We start from the raw sequence: 15,983 nt of genomic DNA, 5'->3' as shown, positions 1-15,983 counted from the left end.
GCCAGTGTGTGTGGAGGTAAAATGACTTGCAGAATATATTTTCAGGATCAGTAACACTTCTGTTTTCTTCTAGGTACCTATGTATTTTATTTACCATATGCTTACTTTTATGGAGTAGAGGAGAACAAACCTGATGCACACTCATAGCAATAATTACCTTTAAAAATAATTTATATCTTAGCTTATTAGAGAATAATTACATTCTGATAATTACAAAAAATTAGTCCATGGATAACTGTAATATGCAACACTGCAATAATAATTCTAAATTATTACTGTAAGGAAATGTGAAATGTAGTGCTATCACGTCATGTTTCTGTAGGACTCGGGCAGCTCCCTGTGGTAGAGTTTGTAGAACAGGCCTGTGTAGACAGCTGGGAACTCCCTCATGGTTATGTCAATCCTATCAAACCCTTCCCGGTACCCAAACAGTAAGAGCTTGGCCACGTTGCTAGTGATGGGTGTGGCGTTTTCCGTCCTGGCCAGCTCCTCCAGGTCCATCCACTCGCACCGGAGGCACTCGTGCTGGCAGAAGCTGATGTGGAAGGAGGAGGGCTCCATGCGGCAGATGATGTACATGTCCGATTTCCCGAAGGCTCCAGGGTGTTTGTGTTGCTGCCTGATGCTTAGGATGGACTTGAACTCTGACTTGATGCCAGTCTCTTCAAAAACCTCTCGAACTGCTGTGTCTCCTGGATGGAAAGAGCAATCCTTACAATAATACATCTGAGAGTAACTTAGCACTCCTTAAACCTTTTGGAAAGGTGGAAAGCCTCTTACTCAGCATAGGCTGTTTCCTGTTCTGCTTCATAAGGTTTTCAGAACATAAGTCTGTGTTTTCCCAACACAAGGATAAGTGAATTTTTTGGTTCCCAGACAAAAGTAATTGCTGTGTGCCTTTCCTGTGTATATCCTACAGAATTACTTTGGTAATGCTGTACAGGGTGTGGCTTGTAATGGACACTGATGGCTGCTGGCTCCACTGATCTTGTTAATCCAAGACAGCACCGCATTCTTTGCAGTCCTTTGGATCCCCATCCCTCTCCTTGCCCCTGCCCAGCCTCAGGTTCAGACCCTGTGCAGCTGCACCTGTATTGATGTCAGATCTCTTCATCAGTTTCACTGCACTTCACCCCAAGGGCTAACAAAATGGGTAAAACTCTTCTCAGAAAGTGAAAGTTGGTGCCAGGTCCCTTTCAAGATGTACCTTAAGAGTCTGGTGACATTTCAAATATGCTACAGCAGCAGTGCAGCACAGAGCCTGTTCTTGCTGGAAACATGCTGCAAATGTGCTGCATCTGTGTTGCACATGTGCATTCTGTGTGCCCCAGCCAGAGTGAGGTCAGTACTAACATTCCTCACCACAAACACACCAGGAACTTGAAGGGTCTGCAGGGTCTGCATGCTGCATTTACAGCCAGAGAACCACCCATCCATCCAGAATTCCTCCAGAGAGGATTTTTCCCTTCAAAAACAAATTGAAGGGTCTCAAAGATGATTTTTAACATTCCACTGATTTCCCCAAAGTCTGCAGTTTCATCGTAGTCAAGTCAAATCCTACTTGCCTGGGGAAACTACTAGTGGGTTAAATACTGGCTTTTCCCAAATTAATGGAACCTCTTGGTCATATCTGGTATGAGTGGTCAATGTGCAGAACTGTTGTGCAATGTTACCTGCTCCTGTTAGTTAATTTTCCATATGGAATGTGTGCTGGCTTGCTTCCAAAAGCAAATGCATTTTAAAAGATTTAGAGATTCACTATCCTGTGGAAGCTTGCATCTTGCCAAGTCAGAGACAACACAGGCATTTCAGGGGTAGTGTCAGATATTTGAAATAGTAACTCCCTGTGGCAGGTGGTTTTATTAGGGGACAAGGCTGTGTTACACAGAAGTGAACTGAAATTATGAAGAATGCTGAGGCAGGCTGTGGTTAAGAAAATTGCAGTAATGAGGGACTTCTTTTAACCTTTCAGCTTTGCTTTTAGATGAAGTGCCATTTTCTGTTTCCCTTTTATTTAAATATGTGTGTGTGTATAAATATCTAATGACAGTTAAACTAGAAAAAACAGTAGGGCTGGAGTTTCAGAAATACTCAGATACCAAAATTTGTGCACTTTGCTTAATCTGCATTATGAAACTATTGGTGTCACTTGCATGAGTCAGCTGGCACTCATTTAAGTAGGCAGCCGTGCATGTTGTCACTTCATGTAACCAAAGGATTTTAAGCATTGTAATTGCAATTTTTAATTGTAATTTAAAATTTAGTCCTTTGAGTGACTTGTGTTTTTAAGGTTTGATGTAAGAATGAAAAAGGAAAATTAGGCTCTATTATATTTTATGCTTCACTAATTTATATCTTCATGTAATATAAGATGTGATGGAGAGAATAACAACTTTTATTACTCTGTAGTTCAGAAGTGGCAGGAGGGAAGCTGTAAAAGACTTTTCTCCTGAGTGGTTTTCAGTCCTGGCTCCAGCCATAATCTCACCTGCTAAGTGAGGGATGGCTGCTGTCATACTCAGTAGCAGTATCACTCTGGGGAATCCCATTGGAATGTCAGTGCTGGTCATTTGTTGTTTCCTTGAGTACAGAAATCCTGCTGCTGCTGGCAGTACAAATGAGAAGGAGCCTGGCTAGACAACAGCCATGGCATTTGGGATTCTTTTGAAAACATGGATCCACTTCACCATGTCACACTGCAGTGTCTAGCAAATATTCTTGATTTCCATCAACAGGTTTGACAGAACCACTTAAAACATGACTCATGAGTTACAAAAACTAAACTCAGCCCTAATCTGACAACCAGCAACTTTCTCCACATACTGAAACAGTAACTGGAATACAACCCTACCATGCGTAGGGAGACTGCTAAAACAGTCGGTATTTCTACGGTATGGAACAGTCATGAAACCTGGGCTCGACACCCAGTTTAACCAGCCTATGGATCGTGATTTTAAGGGGTAAGAAGCAAGGAGACAAAAGCCAGATTTTCTCTCTCTTCATAAACACCTGTGTTCATTCACCTGTGAAGATAAACTGCAGCAGTGTTCACCAGCTGTGCTGTGTTGGAGAGAAATGAGAAGTTTCCTCAAACCAGCCTTGTTTCCTGCCACAGGAGTGCCTCATGTCTCTGTTGGGAGTAGGTGCCCACAAGACTGAGGCCCTGCACTTCACCCTGGCCCTGTTCCAAGGAACTCTTGGTCCAAAGTAATCAAGTGCAGGGGGTGGAAGGAAGCAAGTGCATTTATTTGTTCGGTGCATAAAAAGGGAGAGATGGAAATTTTTGCTCAGTCCATCCCTGAGGTCACTGCCCTGGATTCCAGTGTGAGCTGAGAGCTCCCTGTTTCAGTTGTATTTGGGCTATATATGGATTACCTTAATCCTCTGCAGTTCTGGCTCATATTGCAGCATATCTGACCAGCCTACAAAAACTTAGCTGGTCTCAAGTACTTAAAAGAAAGTGTGGAAAAGAGTAAACGTTACAAACACAGAACTTCTTTGTCCTGAACATGCTACCCTGTTACCATTAGGGTCCCAGGATTGTGTCACTCCATCTATTAAGCATTAATTCAAGGAAACAATCCATCATCACAGGAGCAATGTGGGTCATGCTGTATTTCAGTGGTATTTGTGTCTTTATCGTTCTGTTGATGGCTGACCTGTTCTCGTAGAACTTACCAATGTCTTCTCCTGGATTAGACAGACCTCCTGGAAATTTCCATGCATTTATAGTCTGTATTGGAGGAAAAATCCATTAATTAAGTCATCAGCCTGTGTTGCACTCTTTAATATGAAGGACACAATTAATACATAACTTTTGTGTTGTTGTTGAAGTTGCAGTATTGTTATTTTACAAATATTGGTAAGTAGGAACTTGTTTGTTCCTGCTGACAGGATGATCAGAGACAACTACAGTCTGTATGAACTATTGGAACAAAACGCCTACTGACTGAAAATACAAACTGTCTAACAGTCATTAGACAACGTTGCTGCTAGATAGAGTAGTTTATTATTAAAAAAAAAAGCTGCTATAGACTATATAATCTTATATTTAATCACGAATGTAGTCCACTTCCATTGTTTTGGCTTTTTAAAAATGTATATATATTTAATCTTACAAAGGTATTATGATTGTACTGTTCTATACTGCACTGGCTTAAAGATGTCTCTGTGTGTCTGTAATGATCATTTAGTGTAACTTGTCATTTTCATGGAATACAAGAAATGAGGGCTTGTGTGTGATTTATGTATGGAAACATTTATTGAATTGCAATAAAGTTCAGTATTAAAACATGAAGTGCAACTTTGGTGTTGTTACTCACACTGCTACAGGAATCCCAGTCCCTGCACCTCTTGCAAGTGCACAAAGACTTGTAGGCTTTACCTTTACTTCTATGTTCTTTCTATTTCTTTTCCTGTTAAAAGTTTATGTAGGAAGAAGTTACCCTTCTACTAGAAATAAATGCAGTAAAAAGGTACACTGGCCCCAAAAAAGCTTTTTTTTGTCTGTGCAGCATAGCAGGGAAGCTGTGCTTTCCAGTGATTTGAAACCTTAATGACTACACTGGAAAATTATTATTTTTCCTGGACATTCTTAAAGGGCTTGGATAGGAATTTAAAGTAATAGATTAAAAATAGTGCAGATGGAAAATACATATATTTTTCTATTGGCTTTCAGATTTACTTTTAGTTCCTGGAAATCTTTGTGTGCTGTGGAATTGTCCTGTCACAATTAAACCCAAAGAGCTCTTAAAATTCCAGCAGCTGTTATTTATATATATTTTTACTCTGATATCTGTTTAAGATATTTACTAAAAGGTAAGCATGCACATTTATGGTTTTGTGTATAAAAGGGTAAATAGATGACGTGTTTCTAACACTTACAACATGCTATTCTGTCCCTGGAGACTCTCTAGATCTGCAACCACTTTTGGAGATACAGCTTGAGACTGTTTGTGCTTTAACTGGTAATTGCTGAATGAAAGCCTAGAGGTCCTCTTACAGCCAAGACCTTGACATTTTGCTTTATTATAAGTAAAAATATAAACTACAAAAATGAAAAATAAAGATCCTCAATTACAGGAAACCAGTTCAGGGGAAGAGAAACCTTCAAGAGACCCTTGTCTTTTGTGTTGGAAACTGAACCTGCCTACGAAAGCACTCTTTCACTGCAGTTCATTAACTGTGTTGTAGGTCCTAATGAAGTGATGCTTTGGGTCTTGAGGAGAACATCTTAGTAGCTATTCCAGGAAAGACAGGAGAATGCAGCCACTGAGATTCTGGCACAGTTTTAACTGTATAAAATGAAAATTATGCATCCAAGTGTATTTTGGTCTACTTAGCTTAGTTTTGATTGTTTCATGCTAAAAGTGCATTAAACTCACTCTCTTATGAGATTTAATTAATGCAGTTTTAACATGAAACACTTTAACTTGCAAATGAAAGCATAATGGGAGGCTAAATGTTGAGTAGCACAGGCAGCTGCCAGTGAGCCTGAGAGCTTTCTGCAGCAGCTGAGTAAAAACCTGGGATAGCCTGACGGGCTGCAAGACATTTCAGTGATGGATGCTCGGTGACCTCAAGCCACATCACACGAGGCATGCTCACCACAGCTCTGCTCTGCTCTGGCACTCGCTGCAGTGGGGGCAGGTCCTTCCGTGTCTGAGGAATTAAAGATCTTTACACCTGCTGGACCAAGGTGGTCTCCAGGTCATGGCCAACCATGCTACTGCTCTTTTAAAGCCACAGATATGCCTGGAATTTTGGAATCCAAACCAAATCAGAATCCTCTCAAAATCTGTTTTGAGCCATGGGGATTTTCCAGCGGTCTGCATAGATCCAAACACAAGATCAGGGACTCTTGGGTCAGTTACAGGAGAAAACAGAAAACTCAAAGCAGGAAGGATACTTAGTTCTGCTGAATCAATCTGCAGTTACAATTTATAACAAGGCTGTTAATTTTCAAAGTTGGGTTTTTTTTCCCCTTAATATGGAATTCAGCAATCTGAAGATATATGTGTTTAAGACACTTGTAAAAGGAAGTAACTTTTAACTGTCACAATTTTGGACTGGAATAAAAATAAACATGTATTTTTGTTTTATACTAGAGAATAGGCTCATCTAAATGAACTTATTTGTTTTATAATCCTGTAACAAACATACCTTATTTCTGTCTTGTACAACCAACACCTTTCCAGTGCTTTCATCTAGAACAGCACCTAGTATAGAAAGAATATTGAAAAAGAGGAAGTGTTGGACAATGTTGTTCAATCCTAACAACCAAAATTTAACATGTTTTGATAAAGCATAGCAAACCCCTAATGTACAGTTAGCAAGGTTTGCATGGATGAATCACGAAGTGGTTTGTCAGTGGAAAACGGATACACAGTATCAGAAAAAGGTTAAGTATCCTGTATAAAAATTCAAAGTTGGCAGTACCAAGATAAATAATGGCAACATTTAAGTTCCAGATTAGACAAGAAATGAAAAGAAAAACTTGCTTGTGTTAATATCAGAACTAAAGAATGCAAGATCAAGAGGTTACCCAAACAATCAGGCAAAGCCATTCCTTCAGCAGAGAATTTCCTCAAATAACAGAGGATTTTCCAGTGACTCTGGCTGAGAAGCCACCCTTAAGGGGGACAAATTTTTCTCCAGTGAAACTCATGACCAAGCCCTCACCTGCTGTAGTGAAGATTTGAGTGTTTTTGTGTTAACAGCACGCCAGGTTTAATACTCCAGGCTGAATGTACAGATAATGTTCAGCTGTGTGACTGTCTCTGAACTCGCACTGACCAGGTAACAACTCATGACAGAACTGCACCATAATCTGAGTCAGCTTCTCAAGCAAAAAGTGTTGCTTCCAAGTGGAAAACGGACATTTTCACTTGATGAAAAAACCTGTCTGACGGAGAAGTGCAGCTTTTCCTTATGTCCTCATGCTCAGCCCATGACTTTCTCCCACAGATTACAAGTTTTCCTACTTTCTGGAACCCAAGTGCTTTCATGTTTAATTATGTCATACTCACTGGTCATACTTTAAAAATGTCCTTCCCTTAAACCAGGTATTTTTCTCAGATTTTGAAGAGCACTGTGGTGAGCAGGATGAGTGCTGTGGTGCAATTTACCAGGATCTTTTCCACATCAGTCATGCATGGCTTTCAAATTAGAGGTTAATGGTAACAAAATGCTTATGTCATTTTACAGCAGGAGGAGGAGGAGAGAAGCACATCTGTGATGACATGTGCATTTAAAATGCTATGGGGAAGTACAGCCACAGGAGGGAATTATTAAGGAGTGAGTGTCCAGCTAAAAACATCCTGTTTTTTAATAATACATGGCAGAGTTATGTGTAGGAGGATATTTCAAGGATGAAGTACCACTCTCCCTTCAAGATATGTCAAAGGACATGCTTTCAGAGCGTAGTCACATATCTGCTTCCATGTGGCTTGTGACTTTATGATTTCATTCCTCCTGTAAATATTTAGCAGTGTCCAAGCTCAACTACTGTAATGATTAAAGGAGACAACAAAAGGAAAGCAGGAGGAACTTTGTGATTAGAGGACTTGTTTTCTAGAAAAGCCATTTCTCAGCCAAAGAGTTTGCTGAGACCAGGGAGGGCTGGTGAAGGCAGGAAACTGCCATTTGAATCAAACAGAAAATGTGTTTGTTCTCCCTCTGTTGTCCTGAAATTGAAGCCTCTCAATGCAATTTTTGGCAGTGAATTTCCTAGTGAGGTGATCAGAATCTCTGCTGGGGGATACCTTGTAGGCGAATCCACGGACGCCTGGGACAAGGAATTTTGCCAATCTGTATATTCTAGAACATGTGGTTTTATTGCAAGGGTCGTGGGTAAAAGGGCCTGGCCTTCAGCCACCAGCCTGGGCTGAAGGGAAGTCCCAAAGAGAGAGGGAGAAAAAACAGCAGGGTGTGGGCTAAGAGAGAAGGGAGCGAGAGAGCAAAGTGGCAGGGGGAAGACAGCAGGGGAGAGCGAGAATAGGGAGAAGAGGAAGAGTAAGAGAGTTAAGAGCAGAGGTAAGAGTAAGAGTTAACAGGTAAGAGAGTTAAGAGAGCGAGGTCTTTGTTACAATACATTATATCTTTTGTGATGAATATTCTAATTTACAGTGACCAACCAACACAAGACACAAAATCCTATAGAATCTACGTACAGCCTATAAGAACTACTATATTACCATACTGTGTTATATTTTAAACTCTAAAAACTACTCTTTAGACTTCTGTTTTGATACATTGACCTTTGGATCCCCTAGCCAGCAGAAAGGTATTGTTCAATCAAAAGGGATTCTCCTTCAGCTAGCTAGACCATTGTTTTCAGGTTATATAGTAACTAAGACTCGGTATCCTACAACTCAAAGTAAGCTTTCATTTCTATTTTGATTATAGGTTTCATACTTTCAGAATCTCTTGCTAAGCAATCATATTTATAAGGTTTCCCTGATTCATCTTCCCCAACAATACCTAAATCCAGACAAGAAGAAAGAAAACACTAACAGGATTTGCTGCCTGGTCTCATGTTCCCTCAGTGGGCCACACTTGGTTGGCAACAGTGAGATTAGAGTTTGAGTGCCCTGAACGGTGGTTTTTAAAACTCTCCCTCCTGCTACAAATGTGGCACCTGGAGCTTTAAATCATCCAATGCCAGGATGACTTTCTGGAAAGATTTATACTTTTTAAACTGAACCAAGTCATCACTAGTACAGCACCACTTGATTTTGAATGTTCTCTTTTGAGGAACAGGCAAGAAAAGCATTGAAAAAATAAAAAAGAACCCCTTAGGTAACTCCAGATAATGAGTAATGGAGGAGAAAAATATCTTTATCCTACCTGTTTAATTTATGACTGATATAAAAATGCATGCAAAGATGTTCAGTGTTGAGAAGCACTTGTCAACCACAGAATGAGTGCAGACACCACTGTAATCATCAGCAGACAGGAGCAAGTACTTGTAAAACAACTTGGGAACTATTTTTAAGTCGCTTTTCATAAGTGGCTTGTCAAACCTCTCCACCTCCATCTTCCTGTGCAGTTTCACAGTCACACATTTCAGATTTCCCCAAGTACCAGGACTGGCCAAGGCTAATGATCCTATGTGTGTGTAGGCTCTCTTTCCTGGAGCCCTTCAACTCCAAGGACTTTGTTTCAACAAGTGGATTAAGGTGGTACAAATGCAAATGACAGCTGTGTTGTAAGGCTTGTAGACCATGTGAGGGGGAAGAAAATGCCTTTCACTTTTCTTCCTCTCCTTTTACTTTCCTTCCTCAGCTTGTCCTCTCATGCCATTGTTGCGTGGCATATTTACAAACGTGTCACTTTCTGGATGGCAGGTCACATCCTCCTCTGAGGTGGAGAATTTTGGAAATGCTTTTTAAAAACATGTTAATCACTTCATACACCAGAGACTCCTCTGTATCTTTACACATGTGGAAAATCCTGCCGCCTACAAACGGATGTAGTAACTTAGCTGGAAGACACATCACATATTCCACTATTTCCAAACAATACTGGCCAAGCCCAATGAGTAACATTTGCTACTCTCTGCTTGGCCACTCTCACCCAGTCTGGTAAAACATGACCTGACCCTGCTTATTCACACCTGTGTCATCACTTGGCTCTGTGCTCCTGAGGCACAAGCCCTGGCTTTGCTGTGTTTGCTGCATGAGAAACTCCAGACAGGAGGAAAACTCCAGACAGAAGGAAAACCGGCTGCTGGTCTGCTTGGCAATGAGACTTGCTACCTGTTCCCTGTTCCTGTGCTGGCTCCTTGCTGGCCAGCCAACCACTCTCCACATCTCTGCTTCCCACTTTCAGGATGCTCACGGGACTGACTCCTGCATTTCAGTGACTGGCCACAGCTTTAAGACAGAGACTCTCACCAGTAAATTTATTTTATTCACTGCAGACATGTTCTAAGCTACTTTTGGGTTAGGGAATAAAGAAAGCCTGGTGTTTGACCCCCTCCTCAATATCCATATTTAAATACTTTTATATTTCAGTAAAATGAATTAAAAATAAAATGGTGCCTTTCCACTACCCAGGCTCTCCCTCCTAAAGTAGAAAGATAATGGAATAAACCTACCAGGTGCAATCCACGCTGCTTAGTGTATTTTTGGGATGTGTTCCAGATCCACTGACAGTGAGCAGAACAAAGGACAAAAAAACCCCAGACAGCAGTCATTATTTCACACTTGTTTACCTGCCTAGAATGCTTTCCTGAAGTGTTTACATCCTTTAAAGAAAACCTCAATAATGACTAAAAGCACACAGGTTTGAAAAATGGCAGCAAAGAACACATACATTATATGTTGTGTAATTTTAAAATCCATGCAATAAATTATGAAATCCATATACCTGCACTTACCAAAGTTTTCTTTAAAGTTTTTTTTTTCCTACTTGCAGAGTGCAAAGTGTTTTGAAGCACAGCTGCAAACTATGCTCTGAAAAAATATTTTTAAATATTTGCAAGTCTTTTAGAGTTATGACTTTCCTTATAGTTCTTTCTGATGCCCACCAGGGTCACAACCCATCTCTTATGTGATTTCCTTTAAAGCAGCACTTTCAGCTGTGCCAAGTTCCACTTCAGAAAACCTCACTTTCACTTAGGTTTCCTCACGAGGAGTAACCCGGTGCCTCTGCGAGAATGCACTGTCCTGCTCCAGTTTAATGCCACATATTTTAATGATGAGGTTTCCATACCTCAGGAAAACATGCTCCAACATGTCCATTGTCAAACTCCAAGGCCGCCTTCAGCATCCACCCTGCCCTCTGCTGGCCTGGGAACTGAACACTCCCACTACCCGTGGCACTGTTTTGTAATTCAAGGGTTTCTTCCCCCCCGAACTTCCTTCCACCTGACCTGCTGCTGCACAGAACAAACCACCTTTGTGAGTTCTTCCTAACTAGATTTTTCAAATTGCTGTTTATGGGCCTTAACACCACTTGGTGCAGAAATAACACCCCACAGAGTCCCTGCAAGCCAAGGACAAACAAGTCAGGGTTGCAAGGGGAGAGATCTGCTCTCCCCAGTCTCTTAATTTCTGTGTGTTAATGTAACCCTTAATCAGTACAGGAGGGGACCAAACCAATCTCCAGTTACAGATAACTGAGTGATGTGATAGGTAGTGGCTTATCTGTGGAACTCTGGCTTATCTGCTGTGGAACAGTGGCTTATCTGCTGAGTGAGAGAACAAAACCACTGGGATTTGGTGAGGCTAACTTCAAGCTGACAGTATTTTTGGCTCATCATCAGTCCCTTGTGCTGTACTACATGAAAAAAATAAAAAAGAAAAAAGGGGAAACCGTCTTGTTCCTTGGAAATTTTCTCAGTTATGGAACAACTTTCTATCTGTGGTTGTGGAGATCCAGATGGGTAAGAGTATGGCGTTTGTTTGGTTTTCTTTGTAAAATATGTTTGGATTAAAGACTTCTAGGCACAGCTTAGATCACCTTTTGGACTATTGCAATTTAGGCTCATAGTTCCTTTAGCTTCTGAACAATCCCTGTTGAGTCGAGTTCACCCCATTTACAGACATGAACTTGCACACAGTTTAGACAGATGTACCTATTAAGCACGCAGAGTAGAGAAGTGCTTTTTTCGCTACGTTGGTGGTTACTTGTTCATTCCAAACATGGTTTTCCCATGTTGGATGTACAGAGGAACAATTCCTACTGAACAGGCTCCTCCACACCTTCTGTGGGTGCAACCACTGCCATAACTCACCTGCAACCCCCAGCTGGTGTGTGGCAAACCCGGGCAGCCTGCTGGGCCCCTCTCCCAGCCACAGCGCCAGGGTGGATGAGCCCTGCTCGGCGTGGTGGAAAGCAAAGCCTTGGGAAGCAGCCACTGCCACGAGGCTGCTCTGGAGGATGGGGACGTGGAGCCAGACAGCAACACGGCCTTCATCCCGCCACTGAGACACGGATTCTGCAAGAGAGAGAAGAAAGGAGGGTCAGGGACCCCTCTGCCCTTGATCTGTGCTGTCTTGAACTTTACCACACACCATAGCCGTCGGTAATGTGCAAAAATCTCTATTTTCACGTCATTTACCACAGGGTAAAACTGTGGTTAGTGTGAGCAACTCACTAGCAGTCTCAGAGGCTGCCAGCTCGACATTTGAAGTGGTACAATTTAGTGTTCACGTGCAAAATGATGGCTTTCACATCCAGGGTCTGCCGTGGAAGGAAAACCAGGGAAACTACTCTTCTGGAGTGCTGTGTCCAGTTCTGGGCTCCTCAGTACAAGGAAGATAAGGAACTGCTGGAGTGGGTCCAGCAGAGGCCACAAAAAGGTTGAGTTCAGTCCGAAGATGAGACCACATCAATCCATCCAAATATCTCAAAGGTGGGTGCCAAGAGACTGATGCCAGACTCTTTTCAGTGGTGCCCAGTGATGGGACAAGGAGCAGTGGCCATAAACTGAAACACCTGAAGTTTCACCTCAACACGAGGAACCACCTCACACTGAGAGCGGCAGACAGAGCACCAGAACGGGCTGCCCAGTGGGGGCGTGGAGTCTCCTTCTCCGGAGACATGCCAAACCCACCTGCTGAGCTTTGTCACTCCTGTGTCACCTGCTCCGGGCGATCGCACTGGATGATCTCCAGAGGTCCCCTCCAACCCTGATTACTCTACGGTTCCGTGAAGGAGCTCAGCCCCCCGCCGCCGGCGCCCCTCAGCTCCCCGTGAGGGGACGGCGGCGGCTGAGAGCGCCCCCTGGCGGCCCCCGCCCGCCCCCGGGCTCGGGCCCCCGCCCGTCACTTGCCCCGCAGCCACCGCCCGAAGGCGGCCCGCTCCAGCCGCGGGGAGCCGCGCAGCTCGCCCAGGTCCACGCTCAACCCTCCGAACTTGTCCGGCCTGGCCCGCAGCCCCGCCAGGGCCGCCCAGCCCCGCGCCCTCCGCAGCGCCCGCCAAGCGCCCGCCATGGCGCCGAGCGAGGCGGGGAGCGGCCGCCCCCGGGGCGGTGCCGGCCTCTGCTCCGGAACCGCTCGGCGCCGGCCGCCGGCAGCATGTCCGCCTCCTCCGCCAGAAGGAAGAGCAAGGGGCGCCCGGCCGCGGGCGGCGGCTCTCCGCGGGATGCTCCCCTGGGAGCTGCCGCGGGCGGGCCGCTGGCGCTGCGTGTCGCCGACGCCGTGGAGCCGGGTACGGGTTAGCGGAGGCGGGAACCGGGGACGGGCGGCCGCGGCTGCCCCAGCCCCGCTGCCGAGCCCGGCGCGCCGAGGGCGCCTGCTTTGAATCGGAGTCCCTCCCCAGCCGCGCTCCCGGCGCCTCAGGAAGGCGGACCGGAGGGGTCTGGCAGTCCAGGCCCCCGTGAAACCTACTCTTCTCCCCGGGGAAGGGTGCGGGCGGTGGGGAAATCGCGGGGGAAGCGGCAGCACCCAGCAGCAACGTGGGGCCGCCCGTGGTCTCAGCCCGCCCGGCGCCGGGAGGGCGGGAGAGGTTCTGCTTCCCGGGGAACGCCGGGTTTACTGAGGAGAAGGGGAGGAAAAATGAATTGGTTTTTTTTCTCCCGAAAACTTTAGCGGATGACAAAGTGCCGAAGATGCTGCGCAGAGCGCTGGCGCAGCTGTCGCTGAGCAGCATGAAATCTGCGGATCTCTGCATAGGGAGGCCGGCGCTGCTCACCTCCGCTGATGGGCGGCAGGAGGTGAGACCCTCTCTTGACCCTTTAAGTGCTTTTGTCGTGCTGTTAGCGTGCTCCTGTTGAACTCAATGGAACCGGCATGGATCGTGCATTGAGAAAGATGGTGAATGTGCTCTTCCGTGTTTTCTACGCTGTAGTTTCATCTGTATTCTCCGTGATAGAAAAAAAAAAAATCCATGCAGCTGTTTTGGGGTTTTTCCCCTATAAATTTATAAATCATGTGTGACTAAATGGGTTCTGTATTACATCTTGCGTAAGCACACACATCTGTTTTACTTACAAATAAAGCGTATAGTTATTTGCTCATCTTTTTCACTGATGTGTTTCATTTTCTAAACAGCACTGCATATGCTTTTGAGTCATCTGCAGAATGTGTGGAGTCATGGTGGAATTTTTTATCAGATTTGTAGGCAAAATATAACCCCTTCAATTTTGAAAGCATCTAAGATCAAATCATAAGAGCTCAGTGCCACTTATGTCTCGCTCAGTGGAACCAGATTTCAACCTGATCCTTAATTTTAAAGCATTGCTTACCTTGACTGGAAATGAGAAGTGCAAGACCATTGACAGGTGTGTGCTTTGAAAACTCTTCCTAGGTCTGTACTGCTTGGCCCACCACAGGCTTCCCAGGGGGCAAAATTGGGCTGGGTGAAACCACACAGAAGAGCCTGAAAGTAAATCCAGGTGATGCCATCACCGTGCAGCCTGTGACTGGTGCAGTCATCCAGGCAGAGGAAGTCGATGTAAAGTTGAGGTATGGAACTTGTTGTAACCTGCTTGAGGTTTTTATTCAACCACTTCCCTTCAAGGTTTGTCATTCTCTTTATCATTTTACTGAGTTGGCATTTGGATTGTTGCAGAGTCTGATTGTAGTTATTCCCTAAATAAGGTTACTTTACAGTTGCTTTTGAAAGTGTCCTGGCACTTAAATTAACATCACAGTTCCCAGGCAGTTGGTTGCAGAATTTTTTCCATGATGAAATTCCTCCTGATGTCCAGAGAGCCATAGTTTCGTGTAAGAAGCAAGAACAAAAATTACTAAAAGAGTAAATTGAAATCCCATTGTTCAAGTGCTTCCTAGGTTTCTAGATACTTTACAGGTGTAGTTCCTTCTCTGCAAATTAAACACCTCTGAGCAGTGCTTGTATGCATAATACAGCTTTTCCTTCACTTAAAAGAATCAATCCTCAACTCCAGACCCCAACAACATAACTATTGTGTTTACTCATCAGGAAAGGCTGTGATATATTAAGAAGCGTCCTCTAAATTAACTTACTACACCTGTTTTCCATCAAGTTGCTTTCTTGAGCCTTAAAATTGAGGAATGGCTTTCATTTGTAGTCTTAGGGCTCCCCCCTTTGTTCACACTTGCAGCAGCTGCATCTGCTTTTTGGTGGACAGGGGTGAATGCTTATAGGAGTTGTGGACTTCCATCTGCAGAATGGGTGAAGTGAGTTTCAGCTGTGAGTCAGTAAACAAGTGACTAGAAAATGCTTTGTGGCAAAACTTGGAGTGTTTTGATAGTGGATGTGCAAATGTTCAAGGCACTGTTTTAGCAATGAAAGTTGTGTGTGTGTATTTGCAAGGCTGAGAGAGACCTGCCTGATCTAAATTCTTCTTAATTCAGTACCTGTAGCAATGATTATTGTGCCTGGACAGGTGACATACCTGCATTGCCTGTATGTGATCCTTAGAAATGATAAATACACTTGAGAATGTTGTTTAGCAAAACTAGCCCCAGATTAAATAGGTACACTTCTTTTGTTACTGTATCTAATATCATCAGGATAAAGTCCATGTGATAGGAAGACTGTGAAGTGCTGTGGACTGTGGCTTTGTTTTTAAGTGCTTGAAAAAACACTTTTTTTCCCGTTCCTACCACAGGGACAGAGATGCCACTGTTAATGCTGAGGAAATGTGTGTCTGTCTGCTGAGAAACCTTGGTATGAATTTTGCTGCTTCTCTTTTGACTATTCAGTTTTTATACTTCTGAATACAAGAGCAAACAGTTCTTAACCAAGGGCTTATGGCAAAATAGGGGCTGTTACTTTGTTCACACTTCGTTCAGGGATCTGTCTTGGGCTAACTATCTATGTCATCCTGCAAATACCTAATTTGCATTAGTTGTGGTTCCATTTCTCCTGTCCATTACTTGTATTGCTGGCTCAAGCTGGGAGTGTTCATCAGCCTTCAGGCTTGATACTGTGGGGCACTTCAGAGTTTGCTTTGCCCTGTGAGGAAAACAGTGCACTGCTGCACATTAATAACAAGTTGAAGGATCAACATTAACTTGAAATCCAGTCTTTGAATTCCTTTTTATATG

The 15,983-nt window shown here is 43.8% G+C and overlaps 2 protein-coding genes across 2 annotated transcripts in view; one reads left to right on the top strand and one right to left on the bottom strand.

Annotated features, from left to right (window-relative positions):
- Nucleotides 1-153: 153 nt before the first annotated feature.
- Nucleotides 154-12,942, bottom strand: NUDT6 (nudix hydrolase 6). The gene is made up of 5 exons (XM_066318208.1): nucleotides 12,782-12,942; nucleotides 11,741-11,944; nucleotides 6,163-6,218; nucleotides 3,679-3,733; nucleotides 154-692 (listed from the first exon to the last, which is right to left on the bottom strand). The coding sequence occupies exons 1-5, from the start codon at nucleotides 12,939-12,941 to the stop codon at nucleotides 304-306; spliced, it is 864 nt and encodes a 287-aa protein (XP_066174305.1). The 5' UTR covers nucleotide 12,942; the 3' UTR covers nucleotides 154-303.
- The window catches only part of AFG2A (AFG2 AAA ATPase homolog A), a 165,067-nt gene continuing 162,023 nt past the window's right edge, over nucleotides 12,940-15,983 (top strand). Inside the window, 5 exon segments of the mRNA XM_066318207.1 lie at nucleotides 12,940-13,015; nucleotides 13,018-13,158; nucleotides 13,539-13,663; nucleotides 14,257-14,414; nucleotides 15,545-15,603. Coding sequence (XP_066174304.1) covers nucleotides 12,940-13,015; nucleotides 13,018-13,158; nucleotides 13,539-13,663; nucleotides 14,257-14,414; nucleotides 15,545-15,603 — 559 coding nt within the window.

The sequence above is a fragment of the Sylvia atricapilla genome, chromosome 4, assembly GCF_009819655.1.
Source record: "Sylvia atricapilla isolate bSylAtr1 chromosome 4, bSylAtr1.pri, whole genome shotgun sequence".
Classification (NCBI taxonomy): domain Eukaryota; kingdom Metazoa; phylum Chordata; class Aves; order Passeriformes; family Sylviidae; genus Sylvia; species Sylvia atricapilla.
The sequence above is the reverse complement of the archived record's forward strand: the minus strand, read 5'-3'. Positions and strand labels throughout refer to the sequence as shown.